Genomic DNA, 23,060 nt, shown 5'->3' on the forward strand with positions numbered 1-23,060 from the left:
GCTCAACACTGTAGCATGCTGTGGGTACCTTGTTCCCATTGCTCGTCGCTATCAGATTTTCCTTTTTTTCTTAAGATTTTATTTATTTATTCATGAGAGACACAGATAGGCAGAGACACAGGCAGAGGGAGGAGGAGCAGGCTCCATGCAAGGAGCCTAAGGCGGGACTCGATCCTGGGAATCCGGAATCATGCCCTCAGCCAAAGGCAGACGCTCAACCACTGAAGCACCCAGGCGTCCCACCATCAAATTTTCCAAAATGGCCCAGGACTCTCTGGGTTCTGCTTGGCTCCTATCAGAGAATATCGAGAGGCTTTGGGAGGTCAAGCTTACTTGCTTGGAAGTGTCCGATCCTGACTCTACCTCGTCAAGGTCTTTGGTTGGAGCCCTGGGCCTGCCATTAACTTCATGTATGTCCCCAAATCAGCAAGCATGTCTGAGCTTCCACTCTGTCTCCTTTATAGTCATCAGATCTCTCTTAGCACAGGACCGATCTGTACTTGGTGTTCATCCAAGGGTCATTGGACCTGGAGTAGCACCTAATACCTTGTGTGACTCCTTTAATGACACCTGTTGGCAGTGCTTGCTTCATGGGCTTATTTTTAAGAGCAGCAAGTAAGTCCATGAGAAGGAAGCAAGGATTCACACTTACTGAGCAGCCTCCATATACCATACCCACCCCTCCTTGGCCACTTGACATGTGTGATTTTCGTAAAGCCCCATAGAGCAGTTAGGATGCGTTCGATGCCAAGGAATAAAATAGCTAACCACGGCTTAAGCAGTAAGTCACTGAGTTAGCTAATGTGACAGAAAGGCTGTTCCAGGTTTTGGTTCAGTACCACCATCGTAGCCTAAAGAACCAGGCTTTTTTCCTCTTTCTGCTCTACCATCCTCAACATATTGACTTTTCATCCTCCAGCTTGTGCCTCATGTAACCAATATGACTGCTGCGGCTCCAGCCATCAACGTCGCACACAAGGTAAAAAGAGAATGAGTAGAGCACCTGGGTGGCTCTGTGGTTGAGCATCTGCCTTCGGCTCAGGTCATGATCCCGGTCCTGGGATCGGGTCTCGCATCGGGCTCCCTACAGGGAGCCTTCTTCTGCATCTGCCTATGTCTCTGCCTGTCTCTGTGTCTCTCACAAATAAATAAATAAAATCTCCAAAATCTTTTTAAAAAAGAGAGAGATAATGAGTCAAGAAATTTTTTTCTCCTCTCAAGGGATGCAATCTTTTCTAGGAGTCCCCAGAAGATCTCTCTTTATGTGTCACAGGACTGAATCAGGCAGGAGACTCCGCCCCAGGTCAATAAATGGAAAGACCATCAGGATCACCTCTTGTGGGGTCATGTCAATGGTCACAAAGTCACTCTCCATGACGCAAACCTACACCACCACTGAGCAGCCGTGCACGCTCCATGTCCCCTTAAATAGGTTGGAGGAAAAGAGAAGAGGGGGAGTGACTGCTACGGGAACTGCAGGGTAGGGAGCCTCCCTGAGGCCCAGAGATGGGACCTCACTGGGATGTGAGAGAAGCAGCAAGGCCGAGTGGTAAGAGAAGCGTGCAGGGAGGTCTCAGTCCGTGGGCAGGCCCCTGGGAGGCTGTGGCCAGGTGAGATCTCGGTTCTGTTTTCCGAGGTTTGCTCTGATGACTCTGGGAAGCAGTAGAGGACACAGAGGGGAGGCTCAGGGCCAGTCAGGAGGTGGTTGCTGAGATCCACGCAGGGATGAGGAGCTGGATTGAGGGTAGGCGGGGACCCCAGTGGGGACCCCTCACCCATGTGGCGGCTTCCAGCATGGACAAGGTGAGGCACCCAAACCCACCGTGATAACAAGTGCCCGGATTGGGGGGACACAGTGCCAGCACCTGAAGGCCCTCTCGGGCTGATGATAGAGAAAGTCAGCGCCTGCAAACGCCACCGCCACCGTGGCTTTAACTTGTCGGGAGGGCTGATGAGAACCTGGGCCCCGGAGCTGAGTTCATTCGCAAATTCCTATCATTTCTAGATGGCTGCAGCTCAGAGCCATCCTCCTTTGAGTGCAGCCAGGGAGAGAAGAATGAATGATGGCAAATGAAAACCAGAAGTAGGAGCAGCCTGAAGAAATGGGAGGGAGCTTATTCGCCTCCTCTGGGAGCATGTTCAAGGCCCCCTCCCCCGGCCGCCAGGGTAACCCTATCCCCCCCTCCACCTGGCACCCTCCCCTGGTTTACCCCTCCCCACCTTTGGGAAATACCTGGGCTGGATGACCCCAGCCCCTTCCGTGAGAATGTACTGCCCCAGTGTGAAATCACAGCCCTGTGACTTTCCCTTTAAGAGCTGTCAGAGCCAGAGAGGCTGGCCAAGCTTGGGCAGGAGGTGGGGACAGAGGGAAGAAAGGAGAAAAAAAGAGAGAGAGAGAGAGAGAGAGAGGCAGGAAAAGTTTTTTCAGAGGAAAATGCAGGGTTTATCCTTAACTCTGACGTCAGATCTTGCTTTAATAACCCCCCCCCCCCCAAGGCTGTGGGAAGAGGCATATCTGGTGCTCCTGATGGGCCAGGCCAGTCTCTCGGCCCAGCTCCCCCGAGAGGCGGCCGGATCCTCTGGGCTGCTCCGTCGATGCCTTTGCCGCTGACTTCCAGGCATGAGGTGGTTCCTGCCCTGGACGCTGGCAGCAGTGACAGCAGCAGCCGCCACGGTGAGTCCCGCCTGGAGGGGCTCAGAGAAGGGACCCAGATCCCTTCTCCCGCCGGTTCTGCTACGTGGGTGGGCAGATCCAGGGGGGCTGGGAGCGTGGGGGCGAGCTGGAAGTGACTGGCCCCCACGGAGAGGCCAGGGCCAAGCCCAGGGGGAGGACGGGGCTGTGCAGCGGGAAGGGGGCAGCCCCCCGCGGTGGCAGGGGGTGAGCGGGGGTGGGCAGGGGGTGCACAAAGCAAACAGGTGCTCCACGCCCGCCTTTCACACCTGAAACTCAGCAGAAAGGGGGCACTTGGTGGATCGGGGAGTCGGGGCCCTGGACCCCAGTCCCAGCTGCGCCCGGGCTGGCTGTGTGACCTTGGGCCAGTCACTCCTCCCTGAACAGCGAAGAAGTCGGCAGGAGGCTTGTCAAGTTTTGGGTTTGGAAAATAAGGCTCCAGGTGCTAGACATACTACAAGTAGGGGAGTCAGAAGACACCCGCTGCTTTTGGGCAAACACTGTTTGTGGACGCTTTTGAACCCCAGCCTCGGGTGCCTCGGGCTGGCACAGCCACCTACAGCGCAGGGCATATGCACATTGGGGCCCCGGACATGAAGCTGGCTGTTTCGGGGGATCCTGCGCGTGCTCTCTCTCCTCTCCCTGTCCCAGGGCTCTCCTTCAAAGCCGAGGAAGAGGGTCTCTCTGAGAAGCCAGGGAAGCAAGACACGTGGCAGCACACAGCCAGCCTGCTGGCTGCGGTGTAGACTCAGGCCCAGGGCAGGCAGGAGGTGGGCAGCGGGGAAGAGCTCCTGAATCCAAGATCCCACAGCCCCGGCCAGCGCCTGCTGCCCATGGTGACGCCAAGAGACAGAGGGAAGGTGGCAAGAAGGGTTTCATTACCCACGAGCCCTGGCAGCTTCTTTGGTGATCAATGTGCCCCATTTGTGGATGAGGAAGCTGAGGCTTAAGGTAGAGCTACTCGCCCACGGGCTCAGAGTCCCGGGCTCTGATTTAGCCAGATCTGAGGCTGAGAGCCGACCCAGCCCAGTTGCCTCTGGAGCTGGGGGATGGATGCTTCTCCAGGTGCCGCCGTAGTATGTTTGAGGAGGGCAGGGGTGCATCTGCGTGGTTGGTTGTGCAATCCTTTATTTTAATTAATTTATTTTTTTGCGAAATCCTTTAAAGCTTTCATGGGACCCACCCATGGTTGGTGCCAAGCCGTGCTGCAAAAAGCGATGCTAACTTCATTTTACGGAAGAAAGAAACAGCTGCTTAGGGCAAGCAAGGGACTTGCCCAGGGTCTCACGATTCGTAAGTGGCCAGGGCTCAAATTGAGATCTTCCCCCGCCCGCCAAATCCTGCTCTTTCTTCCAGAGCTTTCCTAGCTTAGGGGCAAAGCATCTGAGCATTTCCTACAGACTGGAGCAAACCACGGAGAGCCAAAGCAGCCTTTATTGGGGGTTACTAGGGTTGGGAGGACAAGGCGTAGATGGAGAAGAGGTGAGAGGGGCAGGGTCGCAGGAGTCTGAGCGAAGAGGAGGAAAGAAGCTGTAGGCAGGTCCAAGTACGTTGGAGCCCGTTACCTCCCAGGATGGGGGGTGCTGGGGAGGAGAGGGGTCCAGATCCCAGGGGAACCTGCAGCATGGGAGCCCAGAATCCAGAGAGACCCGAAGAGCAGGATGGAGGGGAGGCTCCTGGGAGGCAGTGGGGCACCTCTCCTCTGTGCAGCCGCCACTCGGGGACCTTCTCTGGGCCCCCAACACGACCCAGCCCACATTGGCGTCCGGATCCCAGACAAAGCCCAGCATGAGAGCTCTTGGAGCATCCTAACGCCCCCCGTGAGGCCTGTGAGACAGATGGCGACCAGGGCTTTGCTCTCTAGCCAAACGCCATACATGGCCTTCCTCTGCTAACTAACATAGAACAGGAATGCAAGCTCCTCCGGGGCCCTGGGGGATTTTCATGGAAAAATGATTATAGATGTTCATATGGAAGGAACGGTTTGTGAGATGTGCCGAGGGAAACATGTTGAGGAAGCAGAGTTCTGAGGGAAGACTTGCCCTATCAGATAGTGAAATGCCATCTGAACGTTCTGGAATTGAAGGAGCAAGATGCCAACCAGGAAGAGAGAAATTGAGCAGGACAGGGCAGCGAGCTCAGAAACTCCACGGAGCCTCCTTGGGAATGTGATCTGTGATCAAGGCGTGACGGGATTTTTACAGATTTGACTGGTTTTTCCATCTCTTTATTCTTCTGTTCCTTCTACATGGACACTACCCACCCTGAGCTAGGAGAAAGAGGCTACGTTTAGTGGGTGCAACCAACGGCCCGGGCCAAGGGCCTGTGCATATGAGACCTTCCTCAGGTCACCCAGCAGACACTCACTAGCATATACCGAGCACCCCCTAAAGCCCTCACAGCAATACTATGAAGCAGACGTGATGACCCCTCTTTGCCGATGCAGAAACTTGAAGGTCAGAGAGGTTCAGTCATTTGCCTGAGGTCACACAGCTGGCAATTTTGAACCTAGGTGCCGCTCTGTGCCGCACAGCCTGCGGCCTAGCTGGCCCACGTAGCCGTATAGAAATGAGAGGCCCATGGTTTCTGCTCCTACAGCACGTAGAGGCCAGAGAGACACAACAGCCACCCCCCTGCCGTGGGGAAGACAGGTGGCAGGGGTGGAGGTGTCCAGGACAGAGAGGCTGGGTGCAAGCTCTGCCAGGGCTGGGCCAGCTTCAGCAGGTCCCTTACCGGCTCTGGGTCTCACTGTCTTCTCTCGTTCATCCAGGCTCACCACCTCGGCCCTACTAGCTCCCTGCTGAAGGCTCTCAGAAGCCTGGGACTGGGGGAAGCAAACTATGTGCCAGTAAGTCCCCAGGCACATGTTAGGTCTGTGGTTGTCAGTGTGTAGGTGAGACCCACCGTCCCGTCTGCCATATAAACGCATGGGGGGATATGCACGGGCGTGCGTGCGCACGTGTGTCAGAGATCGCGGCTCATCTGAGTGTGTAAATCGCCACGGTGTGTGTGATGGCACACGGATGCACGTGTACGGTATATGAGATGCAAGCTCATTCCCCGCTCCCGGGACCGACCGCGGGGTGGTGTGGCCCGGCATGCGGCGCTGCCCTTTTAAAAATGTGAGAACATAACATAAACGCTGTGCCTCCTCTATACCCCCTGTCCACGGCTTTGGATCTGAGCCAACATTTCAAACCCCACCCCAGGCCCCTGCTTGGAGCCTCTTCCTGCAACTTAGACGCTCTGCTGGTCGGCTCGGGGCTGCGGCTTGCCCCACTTGCCGTCTGTCCCGGGGATGCTGGCGGGAGTGCGGCACCACCAGGAGCTTTCCATCTGGCACGGCTCTTGGCAAAGCTTCACCCTCTGGGATGGGCTCCTTGGAGAACCAGACCCTGACTGTGGGTGAGGCTGCACCTCCAGCCCGACGGCAGACTCACCTCCCCCCCAGCTTTTAGAAGAGGCCCCTGCCCCAGGCCAGCAAAGCAGCCAAATGCCAGGAGGCTGCCTTTGGCTTTGTACAAGGATTTGCGCCTGGGATTCCTCCCAGGAGACTTGGCCATCTCTCGGGGCACAGGGAGGGGCCGTTACACATACTGTGAGCTCCACATGGGAGAGAGGGAAGCAAGACAGCAATGGGCCAGGCTGGAGTCCCAGGAGGGGCTGGGAGGCCTGCCAACCACAGCCAGGGAAGCAGAGCAAGGAAGGAAGTTTCGAGCTCAAACCATACAATACTGTGAATGTCTAAGAGCGAGGCTTTGGCACATGGTACATTCACTCAACACCCCTGGAGCTCCCGGTGACTCAGTAACGCTGATGAGAATGAAGGTAAAAACGGATGAAGTGTTCACTGTATCCCAAGCACTCTAAGTACAGCAGCTCACTTGAAGGCCACACCTATGAAGCCACCAGCATCCTCATACTGGCATTGTCCCTCATGGCCACTTGCCACAGGAGGCCACTGGGTGCCTGAAATGAGGCTCCATCCCAAGGGAGATGTAGAACCAGATTTCAAAGATTCAGTACGAGTACAGGAGCACCACAGGCTCACTGTGATTTTTCTATTGACTCCATGTTGAAATAAGAATATTTTTAATATGTTGGGTTAAATGAATAGAACATGAAACTGACTTTCACTGGTTTCTTACTAGTTTTCTGGCTACTAGGAAATGTAAGATTCTATATCTGGTCCACGTAGTGTATTACTAGACCGTGTTGGCCTGGGAAGACGCTAAGTGCCCATACATGGGTTTTAATAGGTGGAGGGGGGCAAGATATTAAGGGTTCTAATCCCAGCTCATCCACTGAGCCAGTTTTGTCATCTGTGAAAAGATGTAATATTAGCACTCGTTTCCTTGGGTTATTGAGAAGATTAAGGAATGAAACAGAGATAAAGCATGGGAAGCCCCAGCGTAGCCAAGGGGAAGTGGGGACGTGATTCACTTCACTCCAATAGCAGGGTTGGGGGCCCCAGCTTGAGTGGAAGCACTGGTTGCAGGCAAGTGCCAGGTCTGAACAAATGAGCAGGGGTTCATAAAGACCCCAGACCCAGCACCAGGTGGGCGAGAGGAGGGGTAGACTTACTGGTGGACTGTGCTAGGCTCAGGGCTGAGTTGGTCTCCTGAAGCTCCCAAGGTTTCTACATCCTGCCAGCTTCTTAGCACATTTTGAAGGAGTCAATCAGCATGGATGGATTATCACATAGGAGAGAAAAATACTGATGGTGGCTGTGGTGAAGATGATGGTGGTGCTGTGAAGGTGATGATGAAGCTGGTGATGATGGTGGTGGTGGTGGTGGTGGTGGTGATGGTGGTAAAGATGACAATGGTGATGATGATGGTGCTGATGGTGGTGGTGGTGATGATGATAGTGGTGCTGTGATAAAGGTGATGATGATAATGGTGGTGATGATAATGGTGGTGGTGGTGATGGTGATGGTGCTGATGGTGGTGGTGGTTATGATGGTGGTAGTGGTGGTGGCGATGGTGCTAAAGATGACAGTGGTAGTGATGATGGTGCTGATGGTGGTGGTGGTGATGATGATAGTGGTGCTGTGATAAAGGTGATGATGATGGAGGTGGTGATGATGATGGTGGTGGTGGTGATGGTGCTGATGGTGGTGGTGGTTATGATGGTGGTAGTGGTGGTGGTGATGGTGCTAAAGATGACAGTGGTGATGATGATGGTGCTGATGGTGGTGGTTGTGATGATGACCGTGGTGCTGTGATAAAGGGGATGATGATGGAGGTGGTGATAATGATGGTGGTGGCAGTGGTGGTTATTATATTAGTGGTAGTGGTGCTGGTGGTGGTGATGTTGGTAATGATGGTGGTAAAGATAACAGTGGTGGTGAAGATGGTGCTGATGGTGGTGGTGGTGATGATGATGGTGGTAGTGGTGATGTTGGTGGCAGTGGTGATGATGGTGTTGTTGGTGGTGGTGGCGGTGATGGTGGTAAAGATGACAGTGGTAGTGATGATGGTACTGATGGTGGGGGTGGTGATAATGGTGGTGGTGGTGATGATGATAGTGGTGCTGTGATAAAGGTGATGATGATGGAGGTGGTGATAATGATGGTGGTGGCGGTGGTGGTTATGATGATAGTGGTGGTGGTGGTGGTGATGGTGGTAAAGATGACAGTGGTGGTGCTGATGGTGCTGATGGTGGTGGTGGTGGTAATGATAAATGAGGGTGCTTGTAGTTGAGAGTTGGGTCTTACAACCCTGAGTCCCTTGATGCCATCCACGGTTTCATAGCCCACCCACTTGCTCGTTCCATGGATGCTGACACCTTGCTGTGCACCTAGGCCCTTCTTATTTCTAGAGAAATGATGATACATGGTCATCTCTGTTCCACTGTCAAGAATGGCTCATGTGTTGGAGGTAGATTTTTACGCTATCAGAGAGGAGGATGTTGAGGAATCCAAAAGGAAGCTCAGAGAGCTTCAGGAGAAAAAATACTAATTCCAAGACTCTGAGCCTGAATTCCTGGGAAGAGCCCCCAGGTACATGCATGTCAGCTGGCACCCTGGTGATTCTTAACACACACTGGATTTCAAAAATCACTTCTGTCTCTCGCCCAGCCTTGACATTCTGCTAATCCACCAACTGTCGTCCTGTTCCTCCTCTCTGTGAAAGGGGGAGGCGGAGGGGGAAAGGGAGACAGAACCAGATGAGAAGGAACCATGCCTCTCAAAGCATGAATAATGGACATTCCAGGGGATGTGATATCATCTGTGCCCACCCACCCCAAGGCCCCCAGTCTGGAGGCAAGTCCAGGCTTGAGACACCAACTGTGGATCTGCTAACCCCGGTAGGGGTGGGCGGGAGGAGGGAGAGGAAATGAGAACCTGGGGCCCCAAGAAGAGGAAGGGAAGGGTCCAGCCCTGTCTTTCCCAGATCTTTCATTGAGTCTTGGAAGTGATAGAAAGGGTGTGTGCTATAAGCCCGCCTGGGGCAGGATGGGTCAGGGGGTGAAGATTGGAGGAATATTCTGAGAGAGCAAGGATGTGCCACCCTGTCCTTGGGGCAGATGGTGGACTGGCCTGGATGCTTGCCTTCTCAGTGTTTGTTTTCTGGTTTTAAAAATGAGGAGGTTGGACTTGACTCCTAAACTTGCTTCCAACTGGAGCATCCAGAGTCCTAGGGTCCATTCACCCACTCACTGGGCGACCCAACATGGCACCAGCAGCAGGGCTCACGGGCTGTGATTCCCATGCTGTTGCTCTAGGACGGGCACACATCACTGGCCCTGGCACTGAAATGGGTGTCCCATGCTCTGGGATGACCCTCCAGACATGCATCCTCCCCTCGAGGTGTTCAAAGTTGACTTCCTGTCTCGTCTTTCAGCACTCAGAGTGTATCGCAGGTCTCATAAAGCCAAAAAGCACTCCACCAGCTTAATCTCCACCGAGTCCCACCGTCTGAGGGCTTCCCCAGTCAGGCCTGGTCCTGAGGGTTCTCAAGTACTACCTCCAAAGAGCAATCCCAGGCACCCCCAGGCCTACTGCATCGGGCTGGACAGGGGTCCAGGACTCCAGAGTTTTAACACTTCCCAGCACAGAGGAACCTTGAGGTCTTGCAAGTTTGGGAGACACCCTTGAAGGTAACAGTGACTTTGGAGCACTTAAGTCCCCACTTGCCTCCCCATCTTGGGGAGAATGGCTCCATCTGCCCCTGTCAGAAACCTGGGGCCATCATCCACCCTTATCTCTGGCTCCCCATTCCTCCCAGCTGCCAGTGAAAGCACTGGGACCTTCAGCAGGGCCCTCCATCCAGCACCTCCCTCTGGATCCCCTCCAGATGCCCTCCGACCTGGAGGCTCAAGCCCACGCGTGGAGCTTGGAGAGAAGAGTGTGAATTCTGCTGACAGGATGATTGGGAGGAAACCAAGGAATTTGAATTTAGGAAGGGAATCATCTTGAGCACCTCACTTAGCCCTTTAGAGTCTCAGTTTCCTGTGACACAGGGATTGACTAAATGTCACCATGCCAGAGAAGGAGCTGGGTGCACCACAGAGTCCCACCAGGTTCCTCGCTCTGAGTCTGGCCAAGCCTGCCTTCCAGCCTCATCCTTTGGAAATGCCTTCGGTCACCTTCTTCCCAATACAAGGGCTGTTGTCCCAAATATGCAAGTGTCCTCCCAGTGATGCAGATGCTCCTGCTGTTCCCTCTGCCCGATGCCTTCTCCCCCACTTCTCTGCCCATGGAATCCATGCTGCTGTAACTGGAATCCTCCAGGAAGCTTCCCTTGGCTTCCACCAGGAGGAGCTGCCAGCAGGTGCCCACAGCTGCTGGTTCTTGCCCTGGTAGAAGGACACAGGTCACTGCGCAGCTCTCCGCTGGCCTCGCCCCATGGATGAGCCACCCTGCCTCATGTTCCTACCTCCCACAAGGACACAGCCCCAGGCTCTGGCACCTGCTGTGCCCTACCCTTGGCCTTGCTTGTGCTATCCCCCCTCTGGACCTGACACCTGCCATATGCAGCTCAGCAGTCACTGTGGGTGCACATTATAGGTGTTGGTTGAAGGAATGAATGAGTGAGTGAATGAACAAAACCAGAAGGGCTGGGCAGGTTGGGTGTAGAGGGGATGGGGAGGGAGGGAAGGAGCGACACTGACCTTTCTAGTGGAGACGTTGTGCCAGGGAAGGGGACGGGGTATCTGATGGTAGGGACCAGGCCTGATGGCTAAGAGGGCTGAACGGTGAGCAGGAACTCACAGGCTGCCCTCCACAACCCAGACCAGGGGTCCAAAGGCCCCGTGCTAGTCAGGCCCTGATTCAGTCTTTGGGCCCCGGTTTCTCCATCCAAAATGCAGGCAGGAAACCCATCCTGCCCGTGCTGGACGGCGTGGCGAGGCAGGGCAGGTGGCAGCGCACGGCCCGGGGCCAGAGCCCACTCGGCCGCTTCCCAGCTGGACCTCAGCCTTTCGTCTGTCAAGTGGACTTTGAAAGTCTGGCTCACTGAGCCCCTGTGACCCAGAGAGAGAGAGCAGAGGAGGTGCTGAGCGCATGTGCAGGAGACTGGGCAGCCACAAACGGGGGAGCAAATAAGTATCAAGGTGCTCTGGTGTTAGCGGGGGTTGTCTTCGAGGCCCTGCAGAGAGTTCTGGAAGAGCAAAGCTGGAGAGCGGGGGCCTCATGGATTGGGGCTACAGCTGTCTATCTGTCCAGTGGCCACTGTCCTTTAAACCTTCCTCTTACACACACACACCGAGGCATATACACACACAGAGACATAGGCATACACGTGTGCACACACATGCACGCATGCAGGCATACATATGTGCACACACAGGCATACAGACACAGGCATACACGTGCACATGCCCAGGCTTACACACGCAGAGACACAGACACACATGCGTGTGCACAGGCATACACACAGAGAGATACAGGCATACATGTGCACACACATATATACACACATAGGCATACATAGTGAGGCACAGGCATACATGTGCACACACACTGGCATACACACACATTGGCATACACACACAGAGACACAAGCATACACGAGTGTGCACACACACACACTCATGCGCACATGCACACACCTGTCGACATCCTTGACAGCTGCTTCCGTCCCTGAGCTCCAGGGAGCCTCATCCTGACCCTTGCAAATTCCTGCTTTTAAACAACCGGAAGCACCACCCCCTGTGGGATCCCCACTGTGAGCTGGGGACACATGTACCTCACTTAGTCTAACAGGAGGGCTCTCTGCAGCAGGGGTTCTTATCATCCTCATTCTGCAGAGGAGGAAACTGAGGCAGGGTTTTACCAATGATCTTCTTGCCATCGGAGCATCAAAATCACCACCTTGTTCTCCATACATGGCTGGTGGGACCTGTCCCCAGGGGTCTCCTTGTGTGCCGGGCCCTGGCCCACGTCCACCCTCGCAGACTGAGTCAGACTTGATCCAGGAGAAGGGAAGGGGGCTGAGGTCAGGCTCCGGATGGTGGAGGGAGGTCCTGCGCGATCGGAGGCTGCTCAGCCTGCCAGCAGTGCTGGGAGGCGCCAGAGGATTGCCTCATCCCAACCTGCCCAATGGGCGAGCAAGTGGCTCATCAAGGCCACAGTCACAGCGCCAGGGGCCTGGGACCCGGGGCTTCCCACCTCCAGGTGCGGGTCTAGGAGCTGAAGACGGTTCTCTCAGCCCCAACAGGCAGCTGCTCCCTCTTCCCTGGTTGAAGAACAGGCCTAACCTCAGCAGATGGTGATTTTTTCCACCCTTGTCTATATTGGCTGTTGTTCCAGAGCCAGCTCCAGCCTGGTCGCCCCATAGCCACTGCCACCTCCAGCCCTGGCGCATGGAAAGCCCCCAGTTCCTTTTGATAAATTACATGATGACTGGAAATTGGGCAAGAGAAGGGCCCCTTAGAGGTCCTCGGAGGATTAGGAGACCAGAGGCAGAAGAGCAGAGTGCATGATTTTCTTGCTGCGCCTCTTAACCTTGGGGGGACCTCCGTTTCCCCATCTGTCAAATCAAGACCATGAGGGCTGACCTCACAGGGTGGTTTTGATCATCACCCGGCACAACGGATTGGCTGACTTGGGGGACGCACATGTCCCAGGTATGGCCCTTTAGGTCTCCTGACCGTGGCCGCAGCCTACCGTCTCCGTACCCCGAACCCTAGGCCCCAACACTGAGCACTGGTCACTCCCGTGCCGTGCCGCATCACTGCTCCCTGCCTGCCTTTGCTCATGCGGTTCCTCTGCCCCATGCTCTTCCTGGCCTTCTGGTCAATCCTCAGTCATCACCCCTCTGGACACAAGGCAAATGATGCCTCCCCAAGAAGCATTCCCCACTCCTCTGCCCCGGCCCTTGCCTTCTTGTCTTGCTCTCACAGCCCTTTATTTAGACTCTGCTGAAATGCTGTGCAGAGTGGCCACTGGGTTCAAATCCCACCTCCTCCATATGCTGGTGGCCTTGGGCAAATTATCTGCGACTCAGTTTACCCATCTGCACATGGGGAGAAGCTGATTGTAAAAGTCACCTGCCTCTTAGGGTTGTCACAAGGATGAAATGACTTAGGTAGAGTGAAAACGAGTAAGAGAGGCCTGAACGGCAAAATACAGAACCACTTGTAGACTTGCATCGATCTTGATTCAGAAAAAACCATCTGATTAAAAAAAAAAAATCTTGGAGACAATCCGTGAAATTTGAATGAGGACCAAAGACCGAGCACTAACTGGAGGAAATTACAACGTCGTAACTAATCTCACTGGGGGAAATCGTTGTATGGGGGTGGCCTGCTCTAAGAATTTCTCTTGCTTTTGCGCGTGCTCCAGAATTTTGGGTGCAATCACGCGCGGTGTCTGGGATATGCTCTGAAATCCTCAGGGGAAGGAAAAAATGCGAGTAGGTGGGAGTAACGGATAAAGCAAGCTCAAGGAAGCTGGGTGATCGCTGATGCTGGTGAAAGGCGCGAGAGGCGGGACTTCGGTGAATATGACGCCTGTCTCGAGGGAAGAGCGAACAGGTCTTGAAGCTGCTGACACGTGCAGCGCGGGCACAGAGTCCTGCCGCTTGGTGCGGGCACCGCAGGGGTCAGCGGTTGTACGCCGGGCAGGCGCTCTGTCCCGGGACCCTGCAAACCTTCCCATAGCAAACCATAGAAGATAGGATGGCAGATAAGCGAGGCTTTGTGGGCTACGGGGTCTCCTGCCTTGTTTTTGTTGGTTTTTTTTTTTCCAACTTTTTGAAAATGGGAAATCCATTTTTTACAAGATGCAGTGGGCCAGTTGTGGTTGCTGGGCAGCAGATTGCAACCCTTGCTCGGGATGCAGTTACTCCCCTCAGAAGGCTGGGTGCTCCCAGAGGCTTCGTACTTGGAATTGAAGAGATGCTTCCTATAGTTGATGAATGAATGAATGAATGAATGAATGAACGAACGAATGAGCAAATGAACAGACACACAAGGTTCTCCTTATTTGGAAAGAAGTCTGGCTTCCTGACCCTTGGAGCCTTGTCCTCTACAGTGGAGTCCTCCTCCCCTGCCAGAAGCTCACAAGACTGCATGCTTATAAAGCCAATTAGCAGAAAATCCCAAAAACTCTTGCACACCCCATGACCTGCACCGTGGCCAACGCTGCGTCAGCTGCGGGGCCTCTGGTCCCTGGGAAGTCCAGCCTGGGGACGGCCAGAGCCAGACAGGGAAGGGTCTGGGCGGTGCTGGGTCCTCCCCACACTCAGGCCTGCTGACTTTAGGGTTAAGGGAGCTCAGACCTTCCCGCCTGAAGGGCAGCCCCCACCAGGATCACGGGTACAGGTCCCTAGGGGTGCTGTCCTACGAGGAGCTCAGGAAATAGGGGTCCCCCCGCCGCTTACACTGTGACTCCCCTAGGACAGGGAGGTCACAATGGTGGGGAAGGCAACTGGGCCATGGGGGCCCCACAGCTCTGGGGCCAGAGCTCATGCTTCCACTCCCCACAGGGCCCTCATTTCAGTAACGGGGTGAAGAGGCAAGGCAGCTCTTTCCTTCAGGCCCCAGAACAGTTCGGGGTCCCCGCCGACCATTTCTGTCTCAAGGATGCCCCCTTGTGGGGCATCTAGGTGTGGCCTCCTGAACGCGGAGGAGCCAGGCTCTAGGACCATCCCTTCCAGGCACTGAGCACTTGCCTCCAGGGCGAACCATGCTCAGTACGGGCCTCAAGGAGGCAGGGGAACAGCCTTTCCCTAAAAACAACCCCCTCCCCGAGAGGTTCCCATCTCCTCTCCCGGGGTCCAGGGCAGCTTGGGCTCAACCCCATTACAATCCTCACCACCCTGCATCGTGGTCTTGATGCTGCGCCTCTCACGCGAGCGCCCCTGTCCCCGATGAAGCACCCACATGCTGGGAAGCGGGTGGGCTCCATCTTCATCATCAAGCACAACATCTCAGTTCCCCGGGTGCCCCCTCCCTGCCACGGCCAGCTTCCCCCTTTCTGCTCCCTTGCCTGCTGCCATAATGCAAGTCAAATTGTTAAACTCCCTTGTCCCCGGGTCCTTTTTCCGAGGGGCTGCGAGACACCCTAAAATCCAGTTACCGCTCATCTTTAAACAGCATCTCCCAAACTACATTAGCAACATTTCCTACAGGGGCTTTAATTTCCCACCCACCCCCCCATCCCCTAATTTTCATTTGCTTCATAGGAAGTACAGTTGAAGGGATCAATTCATTTCTTTTACCCCGAGATCACCGTCCCTGTCCAGAGGGGCAAGTGTCTGGCACTGTCTTAATCCGTTTAGGGACAGCTATAACAAAATACCACAGACCCAGGGGTGCTTATGAACAACCAGAATGTATTTCTCCCAGATTCTGGAGACAGGAAGATGGAGATCATGGTGCCTGCGTGGTCATGTTCTGATGAGGAGCCTCTTCCTGGCTCACGGCTGGTGTCCTGTCCCTGTGTCCTCACATGGAAGAAGGGGTGAGGGGGCTCTCTGGGGTCTCTTTCATAAGGGCTCTATCCCCCCACCATTCACCAGGGCTGCACCTCATGGCCTCCCCTCCTCCCAGAGTCCCGCCCCCTATGACAGTCACCTTTAGATGTTAGCATCTCAACACATGAATTTGGGGGGCAGAGGGAGCCACACACCTGCAGACCACAGCAGACCCTTAGGGACCTATCATGAGGAGCTGCTCCCTTTTTACTTCTCCGAGTCTTCCAGTGACTTTCATAAAACACTAAGGGCAAAGCCATCATGTTCAATGAGCTGCACGAAGCCTGGATCCCCAGCAGAGCATCCGTGTGAAGTCAGGGAATGTCACGCGTCCTGCAGGTCTACGTGGATGGTGCTGTGGAAGGCGGGGCAGGGCGTCAGCAGGTGACCCACAGAAGTCACATGTTTGAAGAGGAGGTCAGCCTGGAGCCCCCACAGCTTTCCTTCCCCTGCCCAGCGCTCGAAGACAGGCTTCCCATTCCGGAGACTCACCAGAGATGCAGGCCCCGATACAGATTCTCAGCCCCTCCTAGAAGAACCGAAGGCGAGTATTCGAAGTGGGGGGTCGGGAACCTGTATCCTAACAGGTAGATCAGCTGTTCCCGACCTCTGCACACCCTGCCCAAAGCATCGAAGTCAGGCTATCTGGGGTCAGCGGCCACACATTAGTGTCTACTAAGGCCTTGAGGTGGTTCTGACGTGGGAACCCCCATAGGAAGTGGTTCTATTTGTAGAGGCTGCCCTGGTTGTCAGCAGAGGTCACTGGATGGAGGTGCAGCTGGTGAGGATGGTGTCAGGGCTTGAGCAGCTGGGACCGGCCAAAACCAGGCTGTGGCCGAGGGAGCACTGGGCACCCACGTAGGGAAGCAAAACAATGGTTGTTTTGTTTTCCCCTCTTAGCTTCCGCTGTTAGAAAACCCAACATGGGCCCCATATGATAGTGTGTTGGCAAAGATCAGTTTCCCATCTGTAGAATGGGCCCAGCCACCCTGGCTCGGATAGCTCAAGGCAGATGGAAGGACCCCAGCAGAGCTGCCTGGGGCGGGGGACAGGGCTTGGGCATAGCTCCGGTCTGTGCTGGGGAATGCAGGGAGAGACTCCAAAACCAGAAGAGAAAGTGGGAGCCTGTACGAGCCTCAGGGTGTCCCAAGGGTCAGCCAAGCATCCAGGGGTTCCAGGAAGAGCCTCGGCCCCAGGAGGAAAGTCCCGTTCCGGCGATCCTAGAGGGCTCTCTGGGCAGACACAGGGCTGCCTCCAGACCTTCCCATTTCGCCAGTGGCCTGAACTACCCTCTGTGCTCTGTGGGGTTTGCCCAAGCACCTATGGCTAGGAATGGGTGTAAGAACAGAATGACAAGGTTTTAGCTTAAAAACAAAGCATCACAGAAGTCCTGTGCTCGTTGTCCACAGAGACGAGGGCCCAACATGGGCGAGGGGCCCAAGCTCCCTGGTTCCTGCACTCAGCCCAGCAGCACAGGCTGGGGCATGGGGTGGGGTTGGTGGGGGCCGGGGGCGCAGCCCGGTCAGGCAGCAGAGCCCAGGACAAAGGCCCTTAGTGTGCAGCTGGGACACAGAGGCTCCAGACGTTTCCTCGGGTCACACGTGGTGTTCGGGAATGGCCAGAGATGCGCTCCCAAAGTAGGCCTGACCATCCACTTGAGCTCAGCACGAGTACACACTGCTGCTGTGCCCCGAACCCCCCATGATGAGGATGGTGCTACGGTGAGGACGGCTGGTCCCCGGTCATGGGACGGGCAAGGGTGCCGTGCCCTGGGATGCGGGTGAGTTCCTGAGGAAGCCAGTGAACAGAGGTCTGGGGAGCCTCTTACCTCTGCTCTCTGGCTGAGGCACTTGCTCCACTCATGTTCTGGATGGAAAAGGAGAACCAATATCTTTATGTCAGTGGCCCACGCATCGTCGTGGCAAAGGGCAGGTGGACGTGCCATGCTAACCTGGACGTTCAAGGTGGCCCATCTCCTGCAGGTGTGTGTGTGTGTGTAAGAGTATATACAAGAGAAAAAAATGTGCATGAGACAGACAAACAGATGCAGCTTTATCTGGCTTCTCAGGGAGCCGGTGCCCCGGTGAGGAACCTACGAGAGACACCCACAGTGGGCTGGCTCGGCCCCTTGGGGACACAGGTGCAGGGGTTACACTGGAAAGGAGGCTCCAAGACCGACTGGGCCCCCTAGGAAGTCAGCATCACCACCCCCACATCCCAGCTGCCGTCTGGGTTTCCTAGACGGGCCTTTTTACCAGAAGCTGATGTCATCGAGCGGCCCCTGCCTGGGGAGCGGCCACATGGTGCAAACGTCATCGGCACCATGCACCTCGGGGGATGGCTTTGGTGCGGAGTAGGAGGGCGACTGTGGCTTTGCTGGTGATTCGAAGGGAAACCGGAGGCTTCCAGCACAGAGCGTGGAGTCAGATCCTTCTACCCGTCACAGCCCAGGCCTCTGGGCCACTTCCTAGACTGCCCGAGCCTCAGTTTCCCCACTGCTTAAGTGGAGCTGGGGTGGTTATTCCAAGGCTTGGTATGAGGATTCATCACCTGAATGCACCATATCTGGCACATTTCGTGGTGTTAGTGAACACATCCGCCTGCCCGGCCCCATATCGGCTGTAGAAGCTCCTGGAAGGGAAATCCAAGTTCTGGGAATGAGGAGCCCGGGAAGGCGGCACAGCGAGAGTGAGCTCTGGGAGGACGGCGAGTCCTCTGGGCCCGCTGCTCCAAGCACGTCCAGCACGGGGCCCACCGACAAATACTACGCAGAAGGGAAACCGCGGGCTTCCCGTTCTCCTTGGCCCCGCAGGTTGTTCCGAGAGGAGGGCTGAGATGCCCCCCACCTGGAATACTCAAGGACCCGCAGGACAAGGCGCCCCACTCATGGGCTCCTGTTCTCTCCCGTCCACTCAACCCCAGGACCGTAGCTCAGGCCGGAGTTTATGGAGGAGGACGGACCCCGAAACAGGGCTCTGGACTGCTGGGCCTCAGCTTCAGCAGGGACCTGAGTGCCTACTGTCCCCACTGGTCATGAAATGCGATCTTGAGGGGGCACACACGTCACTCAGGGATCCTACAGCCTCTCCCGGAGCCCCCTGGCCTCTGGACATTGGCTTTGGTCGGGTGTGATGGGAGCACCCTGGGACGGTGACCAGAGACGGCAGAAGAGTTAGGGGCTGAGGCTCGTGCACAAGGCCGAGCTTGGTTCCATCCTGGCTGTGCACCCACACACACCCCTACCCCGGACTAGCTGTGTGGCTTGTACCACCGTCACTCAACCTCTCTGAACCTCTGTTTCCTCCTCCCTGGGGTAAATTAGTAGGCCTGCCTTGTGATTTGCTCGGGATCTGTATGGGACAGGGCATAAAAGCTCTCCATATACAATGAACACTCCAGTATCAGTCGTAGGAGCTTCGGAAATTAGCTCCTTGAGTAGATACCAGCCATGATGTAAGGGCATGTGTGCGTGTGTGTGTGTGTGTGTGTGTGTGTGCACGTGCACAGGGAAATGCACGGCACGTGGCTCCTGCCCTCAAGGGGGATCAGTGTCATGGGGGAAATATCCCTGGACTCTTTCATTCACTCTATTTTTTTTTAAGATTTTATTTATTTATTCATGAGAGACACAGAGAGAGGCAGAGACACAGGCAGAGGGAGAAGCAGGCTCCCTGCAGGGACCCTGATGTCAGACTCGATCCCAGGACCCTGGGATCACGCCCTGAGCCAAAGACAGATGCTCAACCACTGAGCCACATAGGTGCCCCTCATTCATTCTATTGACGGATGCTTCTTGACACCTGCTATGTAATAAGATTTGAGGCCAGGCACCCCTTCTACAGCTCCCAGCCCAGATGATTGTCCAGCTACTCCTTGATTACCTCGACTGATGGTGCACTCACTATCGAACAACTGAGTCTCCTCCATTAGAAAATTCTCCTTCGTGTACAGTAGTGGGAAAAGCATGAACCCCACGGATTTGGGATTGTGTCCAAATTCTATCACGTACGACATGTTGACCGTGAACAAGCCCCTTCACCCATCTATAAAGTGGAGCTCATGATACCAACCAACAGGCCGTGGGCAGGACGCAGGATGGGCCACGGTAACCGAGATCCAGCTCAAGACTGGTGCCTGGTGGTCACAGCCCGAGCTACAGTCTGCAACGGAATGAACTGGCTAGAACAAGCTAGAAGTTGTAGCCATGATCTCATTCAGCGCTTGCTCCAGAACCTTGGAGGGTGGGGGTAGTAGCAGTAGGAACACCACTTCACGACAGAGAAAACCAAGGCTCAGAAAGTGAACTTCCAGAGTCACTTGGACAGTAGGTGGTGACGACTACACTTGACACAGTGTGATGTTTCTAAAACACAAATCTGCCCCGATCAATCGTTCTGCTAAAATCCTTCAACGAATGATCACCGCAGACCCCAGCCCAAAGCCTGAGACCCCAGCCAGACATTCCGGGCCCTCTCTGACCTATCTGCCAACGGCCTCATTGTGGCCTATTCCAGCCTCCAGCTCCTCCCACCTCTGGCCTGCACCCTGCACCAGCTCACCACGATCCTCCCCGTGCCCCCAGACACAAGCACGTGTGCCCTGCTCATGGACTTTGCACCTGCTGGTCCCTCCGCTTGTGCCCTTCCTCGCTGCCTATTCCTGCTCGCCCTTCACTATTCTATTCCCCCACAGCACCCTCCTGAGAAGCCCTCTCCAGTCCCAGCAGACATGGCCACCCCTTTGTGGCCTTTGCTCCTACAGGTTGGCTTCGTTTCCCCACTGTACCACCCCCCCACACACACACTGTCTTCCCAGCACCTAGTAAAGCACCTGGCACAAAGGGAGAGCTGATTAGAGGTGTGTTGAGGGACCCGGTGAACAAACAGAAGGGGCTGCATGAATGTGCGGCGCCATCCTTATAGCACTGGTCACACTGAGTCACGACTACCATGCTCACGAGGCCTGTTGGTTGCATCTCCTGCACCCTGGCTTCCTCCAAGCCTTGCACAAAGCCTAGCACAGGGTAGGGGTTCACTAAGCATCTATCCATAGAATGCGTGAAAGAGTCGAGGTGCATCTCTCCAACTACACTTGTCCGCCCCTGAGGGCACCCCTCTGCTTCCCCGCATGCGCACACACACAGAGAATTTGCCATCAGAAAGAAGCTGCAGTCCCATCCCTCGTGGCGACAACACAGGCCAAGGCAGCAAGGATTCAAGGGTCTCACATCAAGCCCAGGAATCCCTGGCGCCCCCTGCACCAGCCCCCACTGCCTTCTTCTCTGGGCGGAGGTCTAGGAGGCTTCCCACCAGCAGGTGGCGGCAACAGCAAGGGCCGGGCTCCGCTGACCGCCCAGAGCCGGTTCCTGGCTGCCCCAGCTCCCCCTAAGGAGCTCCCAGAAGGTTCTGGAAAGGAGGCTTCCTTCTGGGGAGCTTTAACTTGGAGACCCCAGGATACATGGTGACCACGGGGTCCCTGCAGGGTTGGCTGGTTACAGCCCATCCCAGCTCAGCTCAAAGGGCCCAACCCCAAGAACCCTGTGCTGAGCCCTGTGGGGGTGGAGGAGGACCCCCCCACACACATACACACACACAAAGAAATGCAAGGGACAAGTCATGCTTTGGAGAACCTGCCATGTGCCCGGCCTGCTAGTGTGTCTGCACACGGAGCCCATCACCCTCCCCACAGCTTCTAGAGGGGAACATTATTGCAGCCCTATCACAGATGGGGATATCGAGGCCCAGCAAGGTTAGGAGGCTTGTCTAAGGCCACACAGAAGGAACACACCGCTGACTGTCTCAGGTCCCATGTTTTTTTTTTTCACTCAAATTTAATCCGAGCTGAGAGGAGAGTTTCCAGGATGGGAGGTCCCAAGTACCAAGTGACACCACAGCCCCTTTGGAGTCAGCAATCCCCCTGCAGCCATTCCACTAGGAAACACTTACAGAGTCCTGGTGAGGGCTGGGGGCTGTGTGTCAGGCCCACAGACAGAAGTAAGGCCTTCGCAGTTCACGATGTAGAGGAGAGGGAGCCCCTCTAACACAGCCTGGGGCAGGCATGGGAGGCTTCCTGGAGGACAGGGCTTTTTTCATTTCCTCTGCCAAGAATATATATATATGCTGAGGGCCCGGGGACTGGTCAGAGACAGTCCATGGTGCTCAGGAAACTCTGAGCCTTCTAGTGTCACAGAATGACGAGGAAAGCTCTCTCCACAGAGTGAGAGAGGTGTGCATGAGTGTGTGCATCGGGCTGGTTTTATTGATTAAGGGCCTAGGGTTTTGTTGTGTTGCATTGTATATCTGAGGAAAAGTGAGCAGGGCAGGAAGCTCATGCCCCAGGTGAACATGGGCCAGCACTGCCAACCTCCAGAGCTCTTGGGTCCCTACCAGCAGGGCTTTGCCAAACCACGTCACCCATGGCCAATGGAAGGGACCGCAGGCATGATTCCCTTGTCCGGCCTGGGTCTCTGACTTCAGCCTCGCAGAGAAGTCCCCAGTGAGGAGAGGGTAAGGCAGAAAGGAGGGGAGAGGCCCCCATGCTGTGGGCCAGACACTGTGTGCCACCCCCCCCCCCCGTCCTCATCCCCATGGGCTGCATTAGTCTCCCAAAGGTCTGATTGCCAAGTGTGCAGAATGTGACCAGCACATGCCAGGTGCTCTCAGGGCAGCAGCCAGGAGTATGTGCTCTGGGGTAGGGGGGTTGAGGAAGTCTCTAAGGTGCAGCCTGAGTGGCCCTGCCCAGATGAAGGGACACGGGAAGGACATTTTGGCCACAGAGAATCTCACGCCAGAGATCCTGAGGTAAGAAAGACGTGGGCACTGATGGAGCCCTGAAACCAAGCCCAGAGGTGACAAAAGCTTCAAATCAAGGTTTGCCTGTTTGATTTTCAAGGGCCTTTCATTTGTTAAATCAGTATTTACGGTGCATATCATGTGCCAGACTTATAACTGAGAGCCCAAGGACTCCAACCCCTCAACCTGGATCATGCCTCCTGGCCGCTGGTCCTCACTGCCAAGTGTGCAGGGGTGGACTCCACTCCCCTTGAGGCACAGGGATTCCTGCGCTGACTTTCAGGGAGCTCCAGGGGCTCCCTCGGGATGCCCAGCCCCCTGCGTAATTTTTGCATTGTGATTTAAAATGTCTCTCTCTCCCATAAGCTGTGGGTTCTCCAAAATCAGAGAATTTTTAAACTCCTTGTCAAATGCCTAGAACCTGAGAGAGACTCTGAGCTAGCCCAGCCACCGTTGGTTGTTCAGCTAACAGAGGGCGAAGGTAACGGGTGTAGAAATGAGAGTTACGAGAGTTGTCCGTGTTGCAGTCCTGACACATATTGTGTCATCCTGGACGTGTCCTTCTGCCTCCTTGGGTCTCAGCTTCCTCCTCAGACAAAAGGGAAGAAGAATCAGCATATGTCAGCATGTGTCATTCCAGGGATCAAATGCAGATCTCTGAGCTCCGCGGAG

The 23,060-nt window shown here is 55.3% G+C and overlaps 1 protein-coding gene across 2 annotated transcripts in view; it reads left to right on the forward strand.

Moving 5' to 3' along the window:
* The first annotated feature begins 2,447 nt into the window (after positions 1-2,447).
* CCN4 (cellular communication network factor 4) overlaps positions 2,448-23,060 on the forward strand; it is a 38,430-nt gene continuing 17,817 nt past the window's right edge. For both annotated transcript variants that reach the window (XM_055314306.1, XM_055314307.1), the window contains exon 1: positions 2,448-2,674. In XM_055314306.1, the coding sequence (XP_055170281.1) occupies positions 2,621-2,674 (54 nt within the window). In that variant the 5' untranslated portion in view covers positions 2,448-2,620. The remainder of the gene's footprint in view (positions 2,675-23,060) is intronic.

The sequence above is a fragment of the Nyctereutes procyonoides genome, unplaced genomic scaffold (genome assembly GCF_905146905.1).
Source record: "Nyctereutes procyonoides isolate TBG_1078 unplaced genomic scaffold, NYPRO_anot_genome, whole genome shotgun sequence".
In the NCBI taxonomy this organism is placed as follows: Eukaryota; Metazoa; Chordata; class Mammalia; order Carnivora; family Canidae; genus Nyctereutes; species Nyctereutes procyonoides.